The 20,223-nt window shown below is 38.2% G+C and overlaps 2 protein-coding genes across 2 annotated transcripts in view; one reads left to right on the top strand and one right to left on the bottom strand.

Moving 5' to 3' along the window:
• LOC115216508 (chorion peroxidase-like) overlaps positions 1-18,264 on the top strand; it is a 39,718-nt gene extending 21,454 nt beyond the window's left edge. Inside the window, exons 9-14 of the mRNA XM_029785944.2 lie at positions 1,910-2,023; positions 5,458-5,703; positions 5,809-6,370; positions 15,586-15,746; positions 16,689-16,791; positions 18,063-18,264. Coding sequence (XP_029641804.1) covers positions 1,910-2,023; positions 5,458-5,703; positions 5,809-6,370; positions 15,586-15,746; positions 16,689-16,791; positions 18,063-18,135 — 1,259 coding nt within the window. The 3' untranslated portion in view covers positions 18,136-18,264. The remainder of the gene's footprint in view (positions 1-1,909; positions 2,024-5,457; positions 5,704-5,808; positions 6,371-15,585; positions 15,747-16,688; positions 16,792-18,062) is intronic.
• Positions 18,265-19,665: 1,401 nt separating this feature from the next.
• Positions 19,666-20,223, bottom strand: part of LOC115216433 (ubiquitin carboxyl-terminal hydrolase 40) — a 60,048-nt gene continuing 59,490 nt past the window's right edge. The window contains exon 32 of the mRNA XM_029785765.2: positions 19,666-20,140. Within this exon, the coding sequence (XP_029641625.1) occupies positions 20,014-20,140 (127 nt within the window). The 3' untranslated portion in view covers positions 19,666-20,013. The remainder of the gene's footprint in view (positions 20,141-20,223) is intronic.

The raw sequence follows: 20,223 nt of genomic DNA on the forward strand, positions 1-20,223 counted from the left end.
TAACACGTCGCTGGTCAGAAGCTGAAAGGCAGATTTCGGCCAGCAGTCACGTGACAGAGAAGAGAGAAAAGAAAAGAAAGAGAAGCAACGGAAGAGAGAGAGAGAGGAGAGAGAGAGAGGAGGGACAAACGCAACAAAGAGAGAGAAGAGAGAGAAAGAAGGAATCAGAGAGGAGAAGGGATGGGTGTCGAAGAAAGACCTGTGAGTGCAGAGCGAGACAAAGAAATAGGAGGGTAGTGGAAGATTAGACCAAAGAATCAGAGGAAAGAGAAGAGAAAAAGAGGATGAGTAGAGAGAGAAGGGGACAGATCAAGTAAAAGTGAGAGAGAGAGAGAGACAAACAAAGAGTCGTACCGATTATTAAGAATATGTGGTCACATTAATGTTAAGAGGGTACGTGGCGCCTGGAATATATGTTAAGGTATGTAGAAAAATATATATATATATAATATAAAATATATATATATTTATGTATGTATCCATGTATTTGTGTGTCTGTGTTTGTCCCCCCCACCACCACCACCACCATCGCTTGACAACCAATGTTGGTGTGTTTACATCTCTGTAACTTAGCGGTTCAGCAAAAGAGACCAATAGAATTAATAATAGGCTTACATAGAATTAGTGCCAGGGTCGATTCGTTTGACTAAAAGCAGTGCTCCAGCATGGCCGCAATCAAATGACTGAAACTATTAAAAGAAAAAAAAAAAAACATAAATTACGATCTAAATGTGACCTACCTGCCTCATGAACTCTTACACAGATCTATCTTCCAGTATTTAGTTTCATGTCAAGCTCACCTGAACCCAAAATGGCATTCCCATGGTTACGATGATGAAGTTCCAATTTATCTGATCAACAGAACCGCCTGCTTGTGAAATCAACATGCAAATGGTTAAGCACTCTACAGCCACCCGTACTCTTAACCCTTTAGAATTTAAACTGGCTATATCTGGCCAATAGGCTCAGGAGAGGCCCCATAACTTAGTGGTTCAGAAAAATAAAGGGATGTTAGAATTTGTAGTACCTTACAAATAAAATGTACTGGGGTCTATTTGTTTGACTACAAACATCAAGGCAGTGCTCCAGCATGGCCACCGTAAATGACTGAATGTTCAAATGTTCTATGTTCAAACTGGCAGATCTGGCCTCTCATGTCAACCCTACAATATCATTTTAAAAATTAAATTACCACACCAAAATCTCAAAGCTACAAAATAGTGTATGATTAATTCAAAATAATCTGAATAAACAGGAATTGCATTTGACAGAAAAATGTGAATGCTAAAGAGTTAATGTAGGTGTAGGAGTGGCTGTGTGGTAAGTAGCTTACTTACCAACCACATAGTTCCGGGTTCATTCCCACTGCGTGGCACCTTGGGCAAGTGTCTTCTACTGTAGCCTTAGGCCAACCAAAGCCTTGTGAGTGGATGTGGTAGATGGAAACTGAAAGAAACCCGTCGTATATATGTGTGTGTGTGTGTGTGTGTATGTTTGTGTGTCTGTGTTTGTCCCCTCAACATCGCTTGACAACCGATGATGGTGTGTTTACATCCCTGTAACTTAGTGGTTCAGCAAAAGAGACCGATAGAATAAGTGCCAGGCTTCCAAAGAATAAGTCCTGGGGTCGATTTGCTCGACTAAAGGTGGTGCTCCAGCATGACCACAGTCAAATGACTGAAGCAAGTAAAAAGAAAGAGAGAAAGTTCTTGAGGAGATTCAGCAACAATCCCTCACACAAAAACAACCAAGTCAGCTGATATTATCAAATGAGCTTCACACCTTATAAATCAAACCAGAAAAATTGTCTTTACCAACCTTCCCTCTCTGCAACCCACACTATAAACATATATTATTTTCTTCTTCTCCATTCCCCCTTTATATGTAAATTTTTGTTGATATTCCTTAGGTCTGCTGAAAACTGTGTCATGTGATATGGAAAATTTTCCACCATTAGATAACAACAATGAAACAGAATGTTCTGTAATGCCTCAAAATAGAACCTACCCTTGTTTATATGCAGGTGAGGTTTATTTCTTTTTCTTTCATATATACATATGTGTGTGTGTGCATCACTCTGTATTTCCTCATATTCCTTTCTGTTGAAGAGCATAGGCTCGAAATGTAAAAGACTTTCTCGTTCTCCTGAGCATCAAATTAATACACCTGCTTTTGTTCATACATCTGTCTTCGTCTCTAGTTTTTCTGTAAATTTCAACTATATATATATATATATATTCACACACACCTATACACACACACATATACACATTATTTACATTTGATGGGTATTTGTCTTCATCTTATTTGTTGTTAACACAACGTTTTGGCTGATATACCCTCCGGCCTTCATCGGGTGTCTTGGGGAAATTACACCATATGCCCATTGGCGTAGTGGTTATGACGTGGGCTACTAACCCCAAGATTCCAAGTTCAATTCCAGGCTGTGACCTGAATAATAATAATTATTATTATTACATCGAAAAATACCTTAGGAATGAGAACCCAGGTTCGAAATTTCCCCATGACACCGATGAAGGCTGGAGAGTATATCAGCCAAAACGTTGTGTTAACAACAAACAAGATGAGGACAAATATCTGTCAAATGTAAATAATGTACATAATTCCTCATCTCTTAAATATAGAACTGTATATGTATATAATATGTAATGGTAAGATCCAAGGCTCAATGTGTAGGAAGTTAGTAAGCCTTGAGCAGTCCGTAGAATGTATAAAAGGCAGCTTTCGGGAACAGTAATGTTTTATTAATGTAGAAGTTGTAAATTTCTCCCATATCAACATTCAATAAGCTGAAAAAGGTTATTTTATAGTTCACAATTGCAACTGGGGTTACCATGTATGCAAACAAAAACCCACATTTAGGGAATGGAGCTGTTAAAACCCATGCTACATATATTTCATAGCTAGCAGAACCACAGAAGTAGAAATTTCCTAGATGAGGAGTACTCCACTAGTTACTCATCAGGCTGAAGATACCTTAGTCAAATGATGGTTACATTGTCATCAAGGGATCAAATCTCCTGTGAGTTAACATGGGATCCCTTGATGACAATGTAACCTTCCTTTGACTAAGGTATCTTTGGCCTGATGAGTCACCTTTGCCTTTCATCCTTTCAGGATTGATAAAATGAGTACCAGTTGAGTACTGTGGTTGATATAAACAAATAACACCCTTACCCAAAACTTCAGGCTTTGTATTGAAAAGATATATAGTTTGGATAAAATTACACAAGTAAATGCACTCAATTTGTTATAGATCAAGTGGAAAAGAAGCAACAACTCAAGTTTCATGCTGAAAAGTTTTTGATTGCACTTGGTGAAAGCATAACTGTTAGTGCAGTGTTTGCATTTGTTAGACCAGCGATTGCAATCATCAGGTGGCACAACTAAAATGGTTGTTGTCATTTTGGTCATGCAGCCTAACTGTTATACTCACATCAAATGATACTAGGTGTGTGTGAGAGAGCATGCATGCACGTGTATGTGTGCATGTATGGTTGTGTATGACAATACATCCAAAATGAAGACAAGTATCAACATTCCCAAATGGTTTGCTTGAATAATTGTGAAGATTTCTTCCACATGAAACCATTGGTTGCCTTGTTAATCCAGGAATAAAGAATATTTATCCACCAATTCAGTGTCAGGCACTCATTCTCATCGTGTGATACTAACATTATATATATATATAGTGTATGATTTATTTATGGAATGAAGTTCTACAAATCCAATCATATTTGTCAAAAGTGAAAGAGATAAGATATTAAAAAGTTGTAAGTTTATTCATGCAAGCATTCGTTTTGTACATAGATATAAATTCATTTTAGAATTTGCAAATATCAAAGTACTCATCAGTATACATACATACATACATACATATATCATCATCGTTTAACGTCCACTTTCCATGCTAGTATGGGTTGGACGATTTTGACTGAGGGCTGGTGAACCAGATGGCTGCACCAGGCGCCAAGATGGATGGATGGACGGACGGACGGATTGACCAATCAATCGATAAACAAAACAAAACAAAACAAGTACTGTGAACTTACCATGAGGTGTGAAAAATGCCTTTTCAAGAAAAAGTTGACAGGAGTGAAATTAAAGAGACACAACAGAGTTTTACATCCTCTAAATTACTAAATTAGAAAGATTGGCTGCAGCTGACAAAAAATGTAGGACCATGAGAGCTTCATTCATGGGCTATATACCAACTCGATAAGCTGCTAAGTGAATCTTGAGGTCTCAGTCAATATATAATTTATAATATATATATATTAACACTTGGTTGAGGGGTTTTATCTTGCATGCTACTTGTTGCCTTCACTGGTACTGGTGCCATATAACAAGCATCCAGCCATAGGAACCATGTCAAAGCAGACAGTAGAGTTTGGCACTCAGTAGAGCTTGGCAAATGATACCTGCAGTGTGTGTGCATGTGTGTGTGTGCACGCACGTGCATGTGCCTGCATGTACGCATACTTGTGTGTGAGAATACATCCAAAATTGAGACAAGTACTGACATTCTCAAGTGGTTTGCTTAAATAATTGTGGAGATTTCTTCCACATGAAACCATTGGTTGCCTTGTTAATCCATGAACAAGGAATATTTATCTACCAATGCAGTGTTGGGCATTCATTCTCCAGCTCTTGTCAAACTGTCAAACTCATGCCAGCATGGAGATTGGATGTTAATTGAGGATAATCATGATAATATCTTCTTTTGCTAGTTGTACTGGACTGTGAACAGCATACAAGGACACTGTCCACTGTCTTCAATAGCTTTAATCAACTATATTGACCCTAGTTCGTATTTTAGTATCCCTTATGTTATTGATTTCTGTTTGTGAAATTACTAAGTTGCAAAGTAGAAGTGGACACTACAAAAGCATAAGCACACACACACAGGTATACACGAACATATGCATGCACACACGCACACGCACACACACATGCACACAAAGGCACATAGACACACACACACATACATACATGCATACAAAAGCACATAGACACACACCTACATACACATGTGCACAAAGGCACATAGATACACACACACATACACACAAAGACACACACACATGCACACAAAGGTACATAGACACTCACATACATACGCATACACACAAGCATATAAAGGCAATAGATATACACACACATACACATATGCACATAAAGGCACATAGACATACACACACACATACAAACATGCACACAAAAGCACATAGATACATACACACATTTATACTAATTGTTTTAGCTCTTCTGTGTCTGAAAATAAGATAGGATGATGATGATGATGTCATGATTGTATTTAGTCCTGCATCTGCTGGGTCAGAGGGTTTTACTGACTTGGGACTAAATAAACAAATTACAAATATCTAGAGGCAACATGAACATCAAACGTTTTTTTCCTTGTCATTACATTGTCAGGCGATACCCGTATTAACGAAAACCCTGCCTTAGCAGTAAACCACGTAATTTGGATGAGGGAACACAACAGGCTTGCAGTCAAACTGGCCCGTTTGAATCCCCACTGGGAGGACGAAAAACTGTTTCAAGAATCACGTAAGATTGTCGCTGCTGAAATCCAACATATTTTCTACAATGAATTTTTACCAATCATCATTGGGGCAGACATTTGTGTCCGCAACAATTTGCTATCATTGTCCAGTTATGGTGAGTGAACTCTTGCTACTTCATTTTGAAGATGTCTCCCATTTATGTGGTTATGATATATTAGATATTTCTATAGTGTTGTGTTTATTTTCATCTCTTTCACAGAATACAACAATAAAATAAACCCATCTGTTGAGAATGGCCTTGCCACAGCAGTATTCCGTTTCGGCCATGGCATGCTTCCAGACAACCTGTTATTCATAGGTAGTTGTCCCAGTCAACGTCCACTATGCACTCCTCAGTCTCTAACTGGAAATATTTTTAAGAAACATCAGTTTTATACGACCAGTACAGTCATACCTACCACAAGTCCGCCTTTTGCTGGTTGCCCATTTAAGATTAAAGAAGACTTGAGTCAGATGTTTGAGAAAGTCGACCCGTTGTTTGCAGCACATACTGAAATGGTTGCATTGCTAAGGGGTCTCCTGAGAGACAAGGCTCGCATTGCTTCCGACATGATGATAACGTCTGCTGTAACTGAAAAATTATTTGGGGACATGGATCTGATGGCACGAAATATCCAGCGAGGCCGTGACCACGGTCTGCCACCATACAATAAATGGAGGAAATGGTGTAGATTGAAGCCAGCGTTACGCTTCCATACCAAGAAACATGGATTCAAAGACCACAAACATCAAGTTGTCAAGCAATTCAAAAAAATTTATGCGTAAGTTACCGAATGTACTTAAGATACTATTTTTATTATTATTGTTGTTGTTGTTGTTGCTGTTACTAAGGCAGCATGCTGGCAGAACAGTTAGCATGTGGGGCAATATGCTTAGCGGTATTTCATCCATCCTTACGTTCTGAGTTCAAATTCCACTGAGGTCGACTTTGCCTTCCATCCTTTCGGGGGTTGATAAATTAAGCGCCAGTAAAACACTGGGGTTGATATAATCGACTAGTCCCCTCTCCCCAAATTTGAGGCCTTGTGCCTTCAGTTGAAAGAATTATTATTATTATTGTTGTTGTGGTTGTTATTGAGGCAGCAAGCTGGCAGAATTGTTCGTACGCCGGGCTAAATGCCTAGCAATATTTCGTCTGTCTTTACGTTCTCAGTTCAAATTCCACCGAGGTCAACTTTGCCTTTCATCTATTCAGGGTCGATGAAATAAGTACCAATTGAGCACTTGGGTCAATGTAATCAACTTAGCCCCCCCTCCCTGCAAATTTCAGGCCAAGGATTATTGTTGTTGTTATTATCTTTATGTTCAGCATCCTAATCCCATTGAGTTTCAATTTTCCTTTCAAGGTTGGTAAAAATAGGTACCAATTGAGCACTGGGGTCAATACATTCAGCTAGTCCCTGCCCCTAAAATTTCAGGCCTATATAGCAAGGATTATTATTATTATTATTATTGTTGTTGTTGTTGAGTGAGAGAACAGTGCATGCCATCAAAATGACACTGGGGTAAAATATACAAAGCACAATATACCCATCATGACTACCCGTCTGATAAGGGTACACCAGGCACATGCATCACAACCATGTGTCCACGACTTGGTGATCTCATATCAAGATAAACAGCACATGACCTTGCAGGTGGGGCCCAGTTAAAATTTTCTTCAGGTCGAGTAGCCCATCCCACTCAAAAGCTCCCTGAATAAGGGTTGTTTAAGGATGTTGAATGAAACACCCATGTTTCCAAAGGTGAATTATCCAAACCCCAAACAATCCCTCTCAACACATGGCTATTATGCTCCCCAACTACTTCTGCTCGTGATCAGAGATGCACATATCGTCAGCCACCAAGGGACATGCTCAACTGGTTAAGGTCAAGCAACTGGCAAGCAAATCTTTGGTCTTGAGCATAATATTTGCTGTAGCCCATCATTTATACCAAGACAAAATATATCATTCATCAGCATCATTTAACGTCCATTTTCCATGCGGGCATGGGTTGGACGGTTTGACTGAGGTCTGGAGAGCCAGCGGCTGCACTAGGCTCCAATCTGGTCTGGCAATGTTTCTACAGCTGGATGCCCTTCCTAATGCCAACCTCTCTGAGAGTGTAGTGGGTGCTTTTTATGTTCCACTGGCACAGGAGCCAGTCAGGCGGGCCTGGCATTGATCATGTTCAAATAGTGCTTTTTATGTTCCACCAGCACAGGAGCCAGTCAGGGGCCACTGGTATTGGCCACATTCGGATGGTGCTTTTTATTATTATTATTATTATAGTCTGCAGGCAAATCCCACCAAGGTTGATTGCCTTTCATCCTTCTGGAGTCAATAAAATAAGTACGAGTCAAGCACTGGAGTTAATGTCATTGATTAGCTGTCACCCCACCAAATTTCAGGCCTTGTGCCTATGGTAAAAAAGAATTATTATTCCCTTTATGACAAAGGACCAAGATGCTTGGTGCCTTGCTGTGCTCAAGAAGACCTGTCCTCCACAGCAGAAGTGTTAAGACAGATCCCTCTGGTGGTGAAAAGCACTCATGACAGTGCCAATGCAAAAGTACCCATGCAACACCATGTAAAAACACCCTTGCAGTGCCATGTAAAAGCACCCAGCACACTCTGTAAAGTGGTTGATGTGAGGAAGGGCATCCAGCCATGGAAACCATTCCAAGTCAGACTGGAGTCTGGTACAGTCTTCCAGCTTGCTAGCCCTGGTCAAACCATCCAACCCATGCCAGCATGGAAAATGGGCATTAAATGATGATGATGATTTACATTCTTCCTTTTAGACTCTGTAAAATGAAGTACCAGTGAATTCCCTCTACATATATTTATTGTTGTTGTGTAGATCTTGGGTCGAAAAGGTTCCAATGATGATCCTTCAGATAGTGTATCAACTATGCAGTCCAAGGAATCCTTTCTTTCCTTTAAAGAAGTAGAGTGTGTAGATTTCTGGTCAAAAAGGTTCCAATGATGATCCTTCAGATAGTGTATCAACTATGCAGTCCAAGGAATCCTTTCTTTCCTTTAAAGAAGGTAGAGTGTGTAGATTTCTGGTCGAAAAGGTTCCAATGATGATCCTTCAGATAGTGTATCAACTATGCAGTCCAAGGAATCCTTTCTTTCCTTTAAAGAAGGTAGAGTGTGTAGATTCTGGTCGAAAAGGTTCCAATGATGATCCTTCAGATAGTGTATCAACTATGCAGTCCAGGAATCCTTTCTTTCCTTTAAAGAAGTAGAGTGTGTAGATTTCTGGTCGAAAAGGTTCCAATGATGATTCTTCAGATAGTGTATCAACTATGCAGTCCAAGGAATCCTTCTTTCCTTTAAAGAAGTAGAGTGTGTAGATTTCTGGTCGAAAAGGTTCCAATGATGACCTTCAGATAGTGTATCAACTATACAGTCCAAGAAATCCTTTCTTTTCTTTAAAGAAGGTAGAGTGTGTAGATTTCTGGTCAAAAAGGTTCCAATGATGATCCTTCAGATAGTGTATCAACTATGCAGTCCAAGGAATCCTTTCTTTCCTTTAAAGAAGGTAGAGTGTGTAGATTTCTGGTCGAAAAGGTTCCAATGATGATCCTTCAGATAGTGTATCAACTATGCAGACCAAGGAATCCTTTCTTTCCTTTAAAGAAGGTAGAGTGTGTAGATTTCTGGTCGAAAAGGTTCCAATGATGATCCTTCAGATAGTGTATCAACTATGCAGTCCAAGGAATCCTTTCTTTCCTTTAAAGAAGGTAGAGTGTGTAGATTTCTGGTCGAAAAGTTCCAATGATGATCCTTCAGATAGTGTATCAACTATGCAGTCCAAGGAATCCTTTCTTTCCTTTAAGAAGGTAGAGTGTGTAGATTTCTGGTCGAAAAGGTTCCAATGATGATTCTTCAGATAGTGTATCAACTATGCAGTCCAAGGAATCCTTTCTTTCCTTTAAAGAAGGTAGAGTGTGTAGATTTCTGGTCGAAAAGGTTCCAATGATGATCCTTCAGATAGTGTATCAACTATACAGTCCAAGAAATCCTTTCTTTTCTTTAAAGAAGGTAGAGTGTGTAGATTTCTGGTCGAAAAGGTTCCAATGATGATCCTTCAGATAGTGTATCAACTATGCAGTCCAAGGAATCCTTTCTTTCCTTTAAAGAAGGTAGAGTGTGGTAGATTTCTGGTCAAAAAGGTTCCAATGATGACCTTCAGATAGTGTTTCAACTATACAGTCCAAGGAATCTTTTCTTTCCTTTAAAGAAGGTAGAGTGTGTAGATTTCTGGTCGAAAAGGTTCCAATGATGATCCTTCAGATAGTGTATCAACTATGCAGTCCAAGGAATCCTTTCTTTCCTTTAAAGAAGGTAGAGTGTGTAGATTTCTGGTCGAAAAGGTTCCAATGATGATCCTTCAGATAGTGTATCAACTATGCAGTCCAAGGAATCCTTTCTTTCCTTAAAGAAGGTAGAGTGTGTAGATTTCTGGTCGAAAAGGTTCCAATGATGATCCTTCAGATAGTGTATCAACTATGCAGTCCAAGGAATCCTTTCTTTCCTTTAAAGAAGGTAGAGTGTGTAGATTTCTGGTCGAAAAGGTTCCAATGATGATCCTTCAGATAGTGTATCAACTATGCAGTCCAAGGAATCCTTTCTTTCCTTTAAAGAAGGTAGAGTGTGTAGATTTCTGGTCGAAAAGGTTCCAATGATGATCCTTCAGATAGTGTTTCAACTATACAGTCCAAGGAATCTTTTCTTTCCTTTAAAGAAGGTAGAGTGTGTAGATTTCTGGTCGAAAAGGTTCCATGATGATCCTTCAGATAGTGTATCAACTATGCAGTCCAAGGAATCCTTTCTTTCCTTTAAAGAAGGTAGAGTGTGTAGATTTCTGGTCGAAAAGGTTCCAATGATGATCCTTCAGATAGTGTATCAACTATGCAGTCCAGGAATCCTTTCTTTCCTTTAAAGAAGGTAGAGTGTGTAGATTTCTGGTCGAAAAGGTTCCAATGATGATCCTTCAGATAGTGTATCAACTATGCAGTCCAGGAATCCTTTCTTTCCTTTAAAGAGGTAGAGTGTGTAGATTTCTGGTCGAAAAGGTTCCAATGATGATCCTTCAGATAGTGTATCAACTATGCAGTCCAAGGAATCCTTTCTTTCCTTTAAAGAAGGTAGAGTGTGTAGATTTCTGGTCGAAAAGGTTCCAATGATGATCCTTCAGATAGTGTATCAACTATGCAGTCCAAGGAATCCTTTCTTTCCTTTAAAGAAGGTAGAGTGTGTAGATTTCTGGTCGAAAAGGTTCCAATGATGATTCTTCAGATAGTGTATCAACTATGCAGTCCAAGGAATCCTTTCTTTCCTTTAAAGAAGGTAGAGTGTGTAGATTTCTGGTCGAAAAGGTTCCAATGATGATCCTTCAGATAGTGTATCAACTATACAGTCCAAGAAATCCTTTCTTTTCTTTAAAGAAGGTAGAGTGTGTAGATTTCTGGTCAAAAAGGTTCCAATGATGATCCTTCAGATAGTGTATCAACTATGCAGTCCAAGGAATCCTTTCTTCCTTTAAAGAAGGTAGAGTGTGTAGATTTCTGTCGAAAAGGTTCCAATGATGATCCTTCAGATAGTGTATCAACTATGCAGACCAAGAATCCTTTCTTTCCTTTAAAGAAGGTAGAGTGTGTAGATTTCTGGTCGAAAAGGTTCCAATGATGATCCTTCAGATAGTGTATCAACTATGCAGTCCAAGGAATCCTTTCTTTCCTTTAAGAAGGTAGAGTGTGTAGATTTCTGGTCAAAAAGGTTCCAATGATGATCCTCAGATAGTGTTTCAACTATACAGTCCAAGAATCTTTTCTTTCCTTTAAAGAAGGTAGAGTGTGTAGATTTCTGGTGTCGAAAAGGTTCCAATGATGATCCTTCAGATAGTGTATTCAACTATGCAGTCCAAGGAATCCTTTCTTTCCTTTAAAGAAGGTAGAGTGTGTAGATTTCTGGTCGAAAAGGTTCCAATGATGATCCTTCAGATAGTGTATCAACTATGCAGTCCAAGGAATCCTTTCTTTCCTTTAAAGAAGGTAGAGTGTGTAGATTTCTGGTCGAAAAGGTTCCAATGATGATCCTTCAGATAGTGTATCAACTATGCAGACCAAGGAATCCTTTCTTTCCTTTAAAGAAGGTAGAGTGTGTAGATTTCTGGTCGAAAAGGTTCCAATGATGATCCTTCAGATAGTGTATCAACTATGCAGTCCAAGGAATCCTTTCTTTCCTTTAAAGAAGGTAGAGTGTGTAGATTTCTGGTCGAAAAGGTTCCAATGATGATCCTTCAGATAGTGTATCAACTATGCAGTCCAAGGAATCCTTTCTTTCCTTTAAAGAAGGTAGAGTGTGTAGATTTCTGGTCGAAAAGGTTCCAATGATGATCCTTCAGATAGTGTATCAACTATGCAGTCCAAGGAATCCTTTCTTTCCTTTAAAGAAGGTAGAGTGTGTAGATTTCTGGTCGAAAAGGTTCCAATGATGATCCTTCAGATAGTGTATCAACTATGCAGTCCAAGGAATCCTTTCTTTCCTTTAAAGAAGGTAGATTGTATAGATTTCTGGTCGAAAAGGTTCCAATGATGATCCTTCAGATAGTGTATCAACTATGCAGTCCAAGGATCCTTTCTTTCCTTTAAGAAGGTAGAGTGTGTAGATTTCTGGTCGAAAAGGTTCCAATGATGATCCTTCAGATAGTGTATCAACTATGCAGTCCAAGGAATCCTTTCTTTCCTTTAAAAAGAAGTAGAGTGTGTAGATTTCTGGTCGAAAAGGTTCCAATGATGATCCTTCAGATAGTGTATCAACTATGCAGACCAAGGAATCCTTTCTTTCCTTTAAAGAAGGTAGAGTGTGTAGATTTCTGGTCGAAAAGGTTCCAATGATGATCCTTCAGATAGTGTATCAACTATGCAGTCCAAGGAATCCTTTCTTTCCTTAAAGAAGGTAGAGTGTGTAGATTTCTGGTCAAAAAGGTTCCAATGATGATCCTTCAGATAGTGTATCAACTATGCAGACCAAGGAATCCTTTCTTTCCTTTAAAGAAGGTAGAGTGTGTAGATTTCTGGTCGAAAAGGTTCCAATGATGATCCTTCAGATAGTGTATCAACTATGCAGTCCAAGGATCCTTTCTTTCCTTTAAAGAAGGTAGAGTGTGTAGATTTCTGGTCAAAAAGGTTCCAATGATGATCCTTCAGATAGTGTTTCAACTATACAGTCCAAGGAATCTTTTCTTTCCTTTAAAGAAGGTAGAGTGTGTAGATTTCTGGTCGAAAAGGTTCCAATGATGATCCTTCAGATAGTGTATCAACTATGCAGTCCAAGGAATCCTTTCTTTCTTTAAAGAAGGTAGAGTGTGTAGATTTCTGTCGAAAAGGTTCCAATGATGATCCTTCAGATAGTGTATCAACTATGCAGTCCAAGGAATCCTTTCTTTCCTTTAAAGAAGGTAGAGTGTGTAGATTTCTGGTCAAAAAGGTTCCAATGATGATCCTTCAGATAGTGTTTCAACTATACAGTCCAAGGAATCTTTTCTTTCCTTTAAAGAAGGTAGAGTGTGTAGATTTCTGGTCGAAAAGGTTCCAATGATGATCCTTCAGATAGTGTATCAACTATGCAGTCCAAGGAATCCTTTCTTTCCTTTAAAGAAGGTAGATTGTATAGATTTCTGGTCGAAAAGGTTCCAATGATGATCCTTCAGATAGTGTATCAACTATGCAGTCCAAGGAATCCTTTCTTTCCTTTAAAGAAGGTAGAGTGTGTAGATTTCTGGTCGAAAAGGTTCCAATGATGATCCTTCAGATAGTGTATCAACTATGCAGTCCAAGGAATCCTTTCTTTCCTTTAAGAAGGTAGAGTGTGTAGATTTCTGGTCGAAAAGGTTCCAATGATGATCCTTCAGATAGTGTATCAACTATGCAGACCAAGGAATCCTTTCTTTCCTTTAAAGAAGGTAGAGTGTGTATTTCTGGTCGAAAAGGTTCCAATGATGATCCTTCAGATAGTGTATCAACTATGCAGTCCAAGGAATCCTTTCTTTCCTTTAAAGAAGGTAGAGTGTGTAGATTTCTGGTCAAAAAGGTTCCAATGATGATCCTTCAGATAGTGTATCAACTATGCAGACCAAGGAATCCTTTCTTTCCTTTAAAGAAGGTAGAGTGTGTAGATTCTGGTCGAAAAGGTTCCAATGATGATCCTTCAGATAGTGTATCAACTATGCAGTCCAAGGAATCCTTTCTTTCCTTTAAAGAAGGTAGAGTGTGTAGATTTCTGGTCAAAAAGGTTCCAATGATGATCCTTCAGATAGTGTTTCAACTATACAGTCCAAGGAATCTTTTCTTTCCTTTAAAGAAGGTAGAGTGTGTAGATTTCTGGTCGAAAAGGTTCCAATGATGATCCTTCAGATAGTGTATCAACTATGCAGTCCAAGGAATCCTTTCTTTCCTTTAAAGAAGGTAGAGTGTGTAGATTTCTGGTCGAAAAGGTTCCAATGATGATCCTTCAGATAGTGTATCAACTATGCAGTCCAAGGAATCCTTTCTTTCCTTTAAAGAAGGTAGAGTGTGTAGATTTCTGGTCGAAAAGGTTCCAATGATGATCCTTCAGATAGTGTATCAACTATGCAGACCAGGAATCCTTTTTCTTTTTTAAAGAAGGTAGAGTGTGTAGATTTCTGGTCGAAAAGGTTCCATGATGATCCTTCAGATAGTGTATCAACTATGCAGTCCAAGGAATCCTTTCTTCCTTTAAAGAAGGTAGAGTGTGTAGATTTCTGGTCGAAAAGTTCCAATGATGATCCTTCAGATAGTGTATCAACTATGCAGTCCAAGGAATCCTTTCTTTCCTTTAAAGAAGGTAGAGTGTGTAGATTTCTGGTCGAAAAGGTTCCAATGATGATCCTTCAGATAGTGTATCAACTATGCAGTCCAAGGAATCCTTTCTTTCCTTTAAAGAAGGTAAGTGTGTAGATTTCTGGTCGAAAAGGTTCCAATGATGATCCTTCAGATAGTGTAATCAACTATGCAGTCCAAGGAATCCTTTCTTTCCTTTAAAGAAGGTAGAGTGTGTAGATTTCTGGTCGAAAAGGTTCCAATGATGATCCTTCAGATAGTGTATCAACTATGCAGACCAAGGAATCCTTTCTTTCCTTTAAAGAAGGTAGAGTGTGTAGATTTCTGGTCGAAAAGGTTCCAATGATGATCCTTCAGATAGTGTATCAACTATGCAGTCCAATGAATCCTTTCTTTCCTTTAAAGAAGGTAGAGTGTGTAGATTTCTGGTCGAAAAGGTTCCAAAAATGATCCTTCAGATAGTGTATCAACTATGCAGTCCAAGGAATCCTTTCTTTCCTTTAAAGAAGGTAGAGTGTATAGATTTCTGGTCGAAAAGGTTCCAATGATGATCCTTCAGATAGTGTATCAACTATACAGTCCAAGGAATCCTTTCTTTCCTTTAAAGAAGGTAGAGTGTAATTTGAGAGTCTTGGCTCTACTATTTTAGCATAAAGTGTACTACCGTGTGGATCAGGACAATACAATCTGATGTAGTTCAGTGTAGCTCAGTACAGTACCAGTACTGAACCAGTAACATTTTCTGTTTGTCCTCTGACACTCCTAATCAGTTGTTTGAAATTCCTTCCATCTGTTTCAGTAATTCACATGTTTATATGACATGACGAAACCATTTTTGCAGTAAAAAAAAAAACAGAAAAGCTAGAGAAAAATAGCAGCCAAATAATATCTAAAGTAGAAAGAACATATAAGATAATGTAGTCCTGGGTAAAATGAGAGAGTATGGCCATGGCTTGATTTCCTTTGACTCGGTTCAGGTTTAAACATCAAAAGCTGTGTGACAGGAATCAGATTTGGGAGTTTGACATCAATGGCTATATGATGAAGACTAAATCTGGGGGTTAAACACCAACACATCTCTAATACTTTCTAAACAATGATTATCTCCATTTATTTCAGGCATCCAAATGATGTAGATCTAGTTGTAGGTGGTTTAACGGAGATCCCTGTTAAAGGAGGGATAGTAGGACCAACTTATGCCTGTATAATGGCCAAGCAATTCCATGCCCTCAAGTTTGGAGACAGATATTGGTACGAGGAAGAGAAAGTATTTTCTGAAGGTAACTTTATTATTATTTGGTTTCTCATCTTTAAAATGGTTTTGGTCACAGTAGTGGTGATGGTGGTCTCCTATGTTTAATACTACAGAAAGCAGATAATAATAATAATAAAGCTCCTTCCTGAGGAAGGAGCTTTGACATCAATGGCTATATAATGAAGATTAAAGGTTGGGAATATATACATCTGAGAAAACCTGGAAACTGGCTCTTTGAGTTTTCTCAGATGTATATATTCCCAACCTGGACAGGACGCTGGTCTGTCAGGATTACTCATTTTTGCCAGCTGAATGGACAGGAGCAACATGAAATGTAGTATATTGTTCACAAACACAATGTATCACCTGGTCCAGGAATTGAAACCATAATCATGAGTCCAACACCTTAACCACTCAGCCATGTGCATCCACGGAGGACAGAGTAGACTGCCAACTCAGTAGAGTAACTGTATGATGTGATGGTATCCTCTATTTAATATATTAAGTTAATAAGCATCATGCTGTCCCAGAGTGGCACCTTGAGCAAAAGTCTTCTACTGTAACCCCAGGTTGATGAAAGCATCATATATGTGCATGTTTGATATCTTACATCTCTTTACCTTGACATTGCATAATAGTTAACAAGTGCCACAATCATGAAAGTGGTGTCCTTTGTTTTCAATCTTTCTGTGAAAACATATTTAGCCATGAGAGAAATGTTGTCTCATTTGGAAGGTTGATGACAGGAAAGGAATCCAGCTGTAGAAAATACACCGTAACAAATCCCATCTAACCCATGCAAGCATGGAAAAGCAAACATTAAACAATGATGATATTGATGATGATGAGGTGTTGGAGACCTATGCTAACCTGGAAAATTAGATGTCAAAATGATGCTTTGTATTTCATATTACTTTTACATCCATCATAATATCTTGTTATTTAATGAAATTATTTTCTATTACAGATCAGCTGTATCAAATACAATTAACGAACATGCATAAAGTATTAATGAGAACCACAAAGTTGAGCAAAGTTCCAAAGTCAGCATTTCATGTTAACAGTCATTTGTAAGTATAAGGGATTTTATGATCTTCAATCATTGACCAAACGTTGATAGCTTGTTAATGAACGACACAGGAGTTGACATTCATCAGTTGTTTTGGCCCTAACAAAAGTCACAGCAATTTAGAAATTGCCAAAGTGATAGCTATGTTCTGCACATAGCTATTGATGACATCTTTTCATTACTTGTGTTAGCATTTTATCTGCCATGGAGGATCTGGTAGAAATAAAAACCTTTATAATTGGTTTGAAGAGACTAAATATACTGACAAGCATCCTCAAATACCTATCACATGCAGCCAGCATAGAAAACATATGCTAAATAATGAAAATAACGTGTGTAGCTGCCTCACTATAAACTTTTCATCATCAACTCCCCTCTTAAAAGTTTTTGTCTTGCAAGTACTTGATGACCCTGTCGGTGAAGGTGCCACTTAAAAGCACCCAGTCCACACTGTGTTCGGAAGGACATCCAGCAGTAAAAACTTTGCCAAAACTGACCTCGCCTGTGCCATGTAAAAAGCACTAAGTCTACTTTGATGAGTGGTTGGTGTTAAGAAGAGCATCTAGCTGTAAAAATCCTGCCAAAAGTCACGGAAGTCTGGTGCAGGCTTTAGCCTGGTTGGCCTTTGTGGTACCGTCCCACCCATGCTAGCATGGAACACAGGCGTTAAATGATGATATATATATATATATATATATATACACACACACACATATATATATCAAGAGAGTCAGATACGTATATATACATATATTATTCTTAAACCCAAAATATTATTGACAGTGACTTCAAAGTTTTGGCCAGCTAAGCCATTGTCAGACTGCCAGTTTGAACTGACCACATCCAGCCTCTCACACCTACCCTACAATGTGATTCTGAAAATAAACAATCACCACATCGAAATCTTGAAAGCAATGTGAATGAACAAGCTTTACATTTGACAGAATAATCTGAATTTGTTTAAATGTAACTTCCAACTGCAACAGATTCACTTTACACAGACAGACATAACAGCTATAATGAGGAGATGAAGTGAACGGTTTTTCAGTGTTGAGGTGGAATTGTGACTGAAAGAGGCTGGCTGGGAGCAGTAGAAATAAAAGGAGAGGTAGTTAGATCATTTGGTTGGGTTTAAAAACCGTTTCTAGGGCCTGGTTAGTGAAGGAAGACTTGGGAAAAGTTTATTTAAGGGTTAATAATGATAATTGCTAATAAAAAATTTTTTAATGAAATAAGATGTAAATATTGACATAATTCTCTCTCTCTCTACAGGAATCCTTATGTGAGTAGACATAATGTAGTTGAACTTGATCTATCTCCTTGGCAAGACACCAGTGCTAAATAATGCAACTGACTTTTCTATAAAGACCACTATAGGTCTTTTCTACAAAGACCTATAAAGACATCTACAGAAAATTTTAACACTTACAAATAAATTTATTGTCATAGCAGACTTCAAAATACTTAACAGGTTTTTATTTCTCATGTCAGTTTTTGAATATACAAGGTATCCATAAATTACCCTTACAATTAGGGGGGCGAAAAAAATCAGCAAATTTTATTGGAAACATGCAAACAAAAAGTTTTATTAGAAACATCAGAAGACTCCCATGTAGGCTCCATGCAACTTGAGATTTTTTTTTTAACTTTTTCAAATTGTAAAGGTAATTTATGGACACCATATATGTGTGTGTATAACATGCACATGCACTGTACAGGTTTCATCACCTTCAGTGTTCATGCTTGCATAGGTCAGAATTTGCTGAGAGATTTTTCTATAGTCCAATGCCCTTCCTGTTGCTAACCCACAGCTGCATCTGAGTAAGGTAATAATATCTGCCCATGACCAGACATATTTTCACAGAAGGTTGGAAACAAAGGACACCACTGGCATTTACAGCTACCACACAATATCAAGGCAAGGACACACACACACACACACACACACACACACACACACACACACAAGCATCTTTCAATTTCCATCTGCCAAATCCACACAAAGTCTTAGGTCATTTCAAGGTGCCATACAAGAGTGAACTACTTAACCCTACATCTATACACACACACACACACAATTACAAAAACCAAATAAATTATCCATATCTAAACCATGCAAAATTTAATCTCTATCACAGCTAAAAATTATCCCGATTCAAGTTCCAATTGGCGCTACTATCACACTAACCCCATTCCTTCAGACACATTATTATGCATGATTATCTCCAGTTCAGTTTGGCAGTTTACACTAGCTTTAAAATAATAATTTAATATATGTGGCTGTGAGGTAAAAAGCTTGCTTCCCAACCACATGGTTCCCGGTTCAGTCCCACTGTATGACACCTTGGGTGTCTTCTGCTATAGCTTTGGGGTCAACCTAAGTCTTATGAGTAGATTTGGTAGTCAAAAATGGAAAGAAGCCATCATATAAGTGAGTGTGTACACATGCATGAGTGTCATTATTCCCTCATTGCTTGAGAATTAGTGGTTGGTGTGTTTATGTCCCTGTTACTTAACAGTTCAGCAAAAGAAACCAATAGAATATATAGCAGGCTTAAAAAAATGAAAAACCAAAGTTTTCCAATCAATTCATTTGACTAAAATTCTTGAAGCTGGTGCCTCCAGCATGGCTGCAGTCTAATGACTAGAACAAATAAAATATAAAAGAGATATGTGTAGAGAGAAAATCTTAGTAAAGTGGAACGTCCTTGCCATTGGCAAAAGTACAAATGGGAAGAGACACCACTTTCTATAGCACCTCTTGTATAGAGATATGTAGAGAGAACGAAGACCAGAACACAAAGCACCTACTTCCATCAAACAATATTCCAATCAGACCAAAATAGCATTTTGTTTTTTCTTTTTTTTTTTTTTTGATGTTATTTTTATTAACATGAATTTATATTTTTGGTTTTTATTAAAAAATATGTTTTGGAAAAAAAAAAATCAGAAAATGTTGGCCAACAGCAAACACAGTAGGTGTTGGGGGACACATTATAGGGGAGAAGGGAACAGATTTGATCCCAGTTCAAAACAACTCTTGCAATCAATAGGAGTGGGAGACAAAGAGAGGGAAGGGAAAAGTCCATTCCATTCATTATCATTGACAAAGAGTTTATTAAAAACAAAATGTTAACCCCTACAAAGGAGAACAAAATTAGGGGTTTTAAGGGAAAAAATAAATAACAAAGAATTGAGTGATAGAATGTGAAAGTTGAAGATTTTATGTAAATTTATCCACTTTGATAGTAAGGCCAACTTCAGGGCAAGCTTTGCGAGACTTAGTCACTGCTGATTTGTTGTCTTGATTACTGGCAGAAGCCACTCCACAGTTCTTCTTATTGGATGATCTACAAAAACAGAGAGGCAAACAGACAGATTATCATTTAGTCTAGATGTTCATGCATGAATGTGTTGGTACATGCATCTACAT

Source organism: Octopus sinensis, linkage group LG10 (genome assembly GCF_006345805.1).
Source record: "Octopus sinensis linkage group LG10, ASM634580v1, whole genome shotgun sequence".
Taxonomy (NCBI): domain Eukaryota; kingdom Metazoa; phylum Mollusca; class Cephalopoda; order Octopoda; family Octopodidae; genus Octopus; species Octopus sinensis.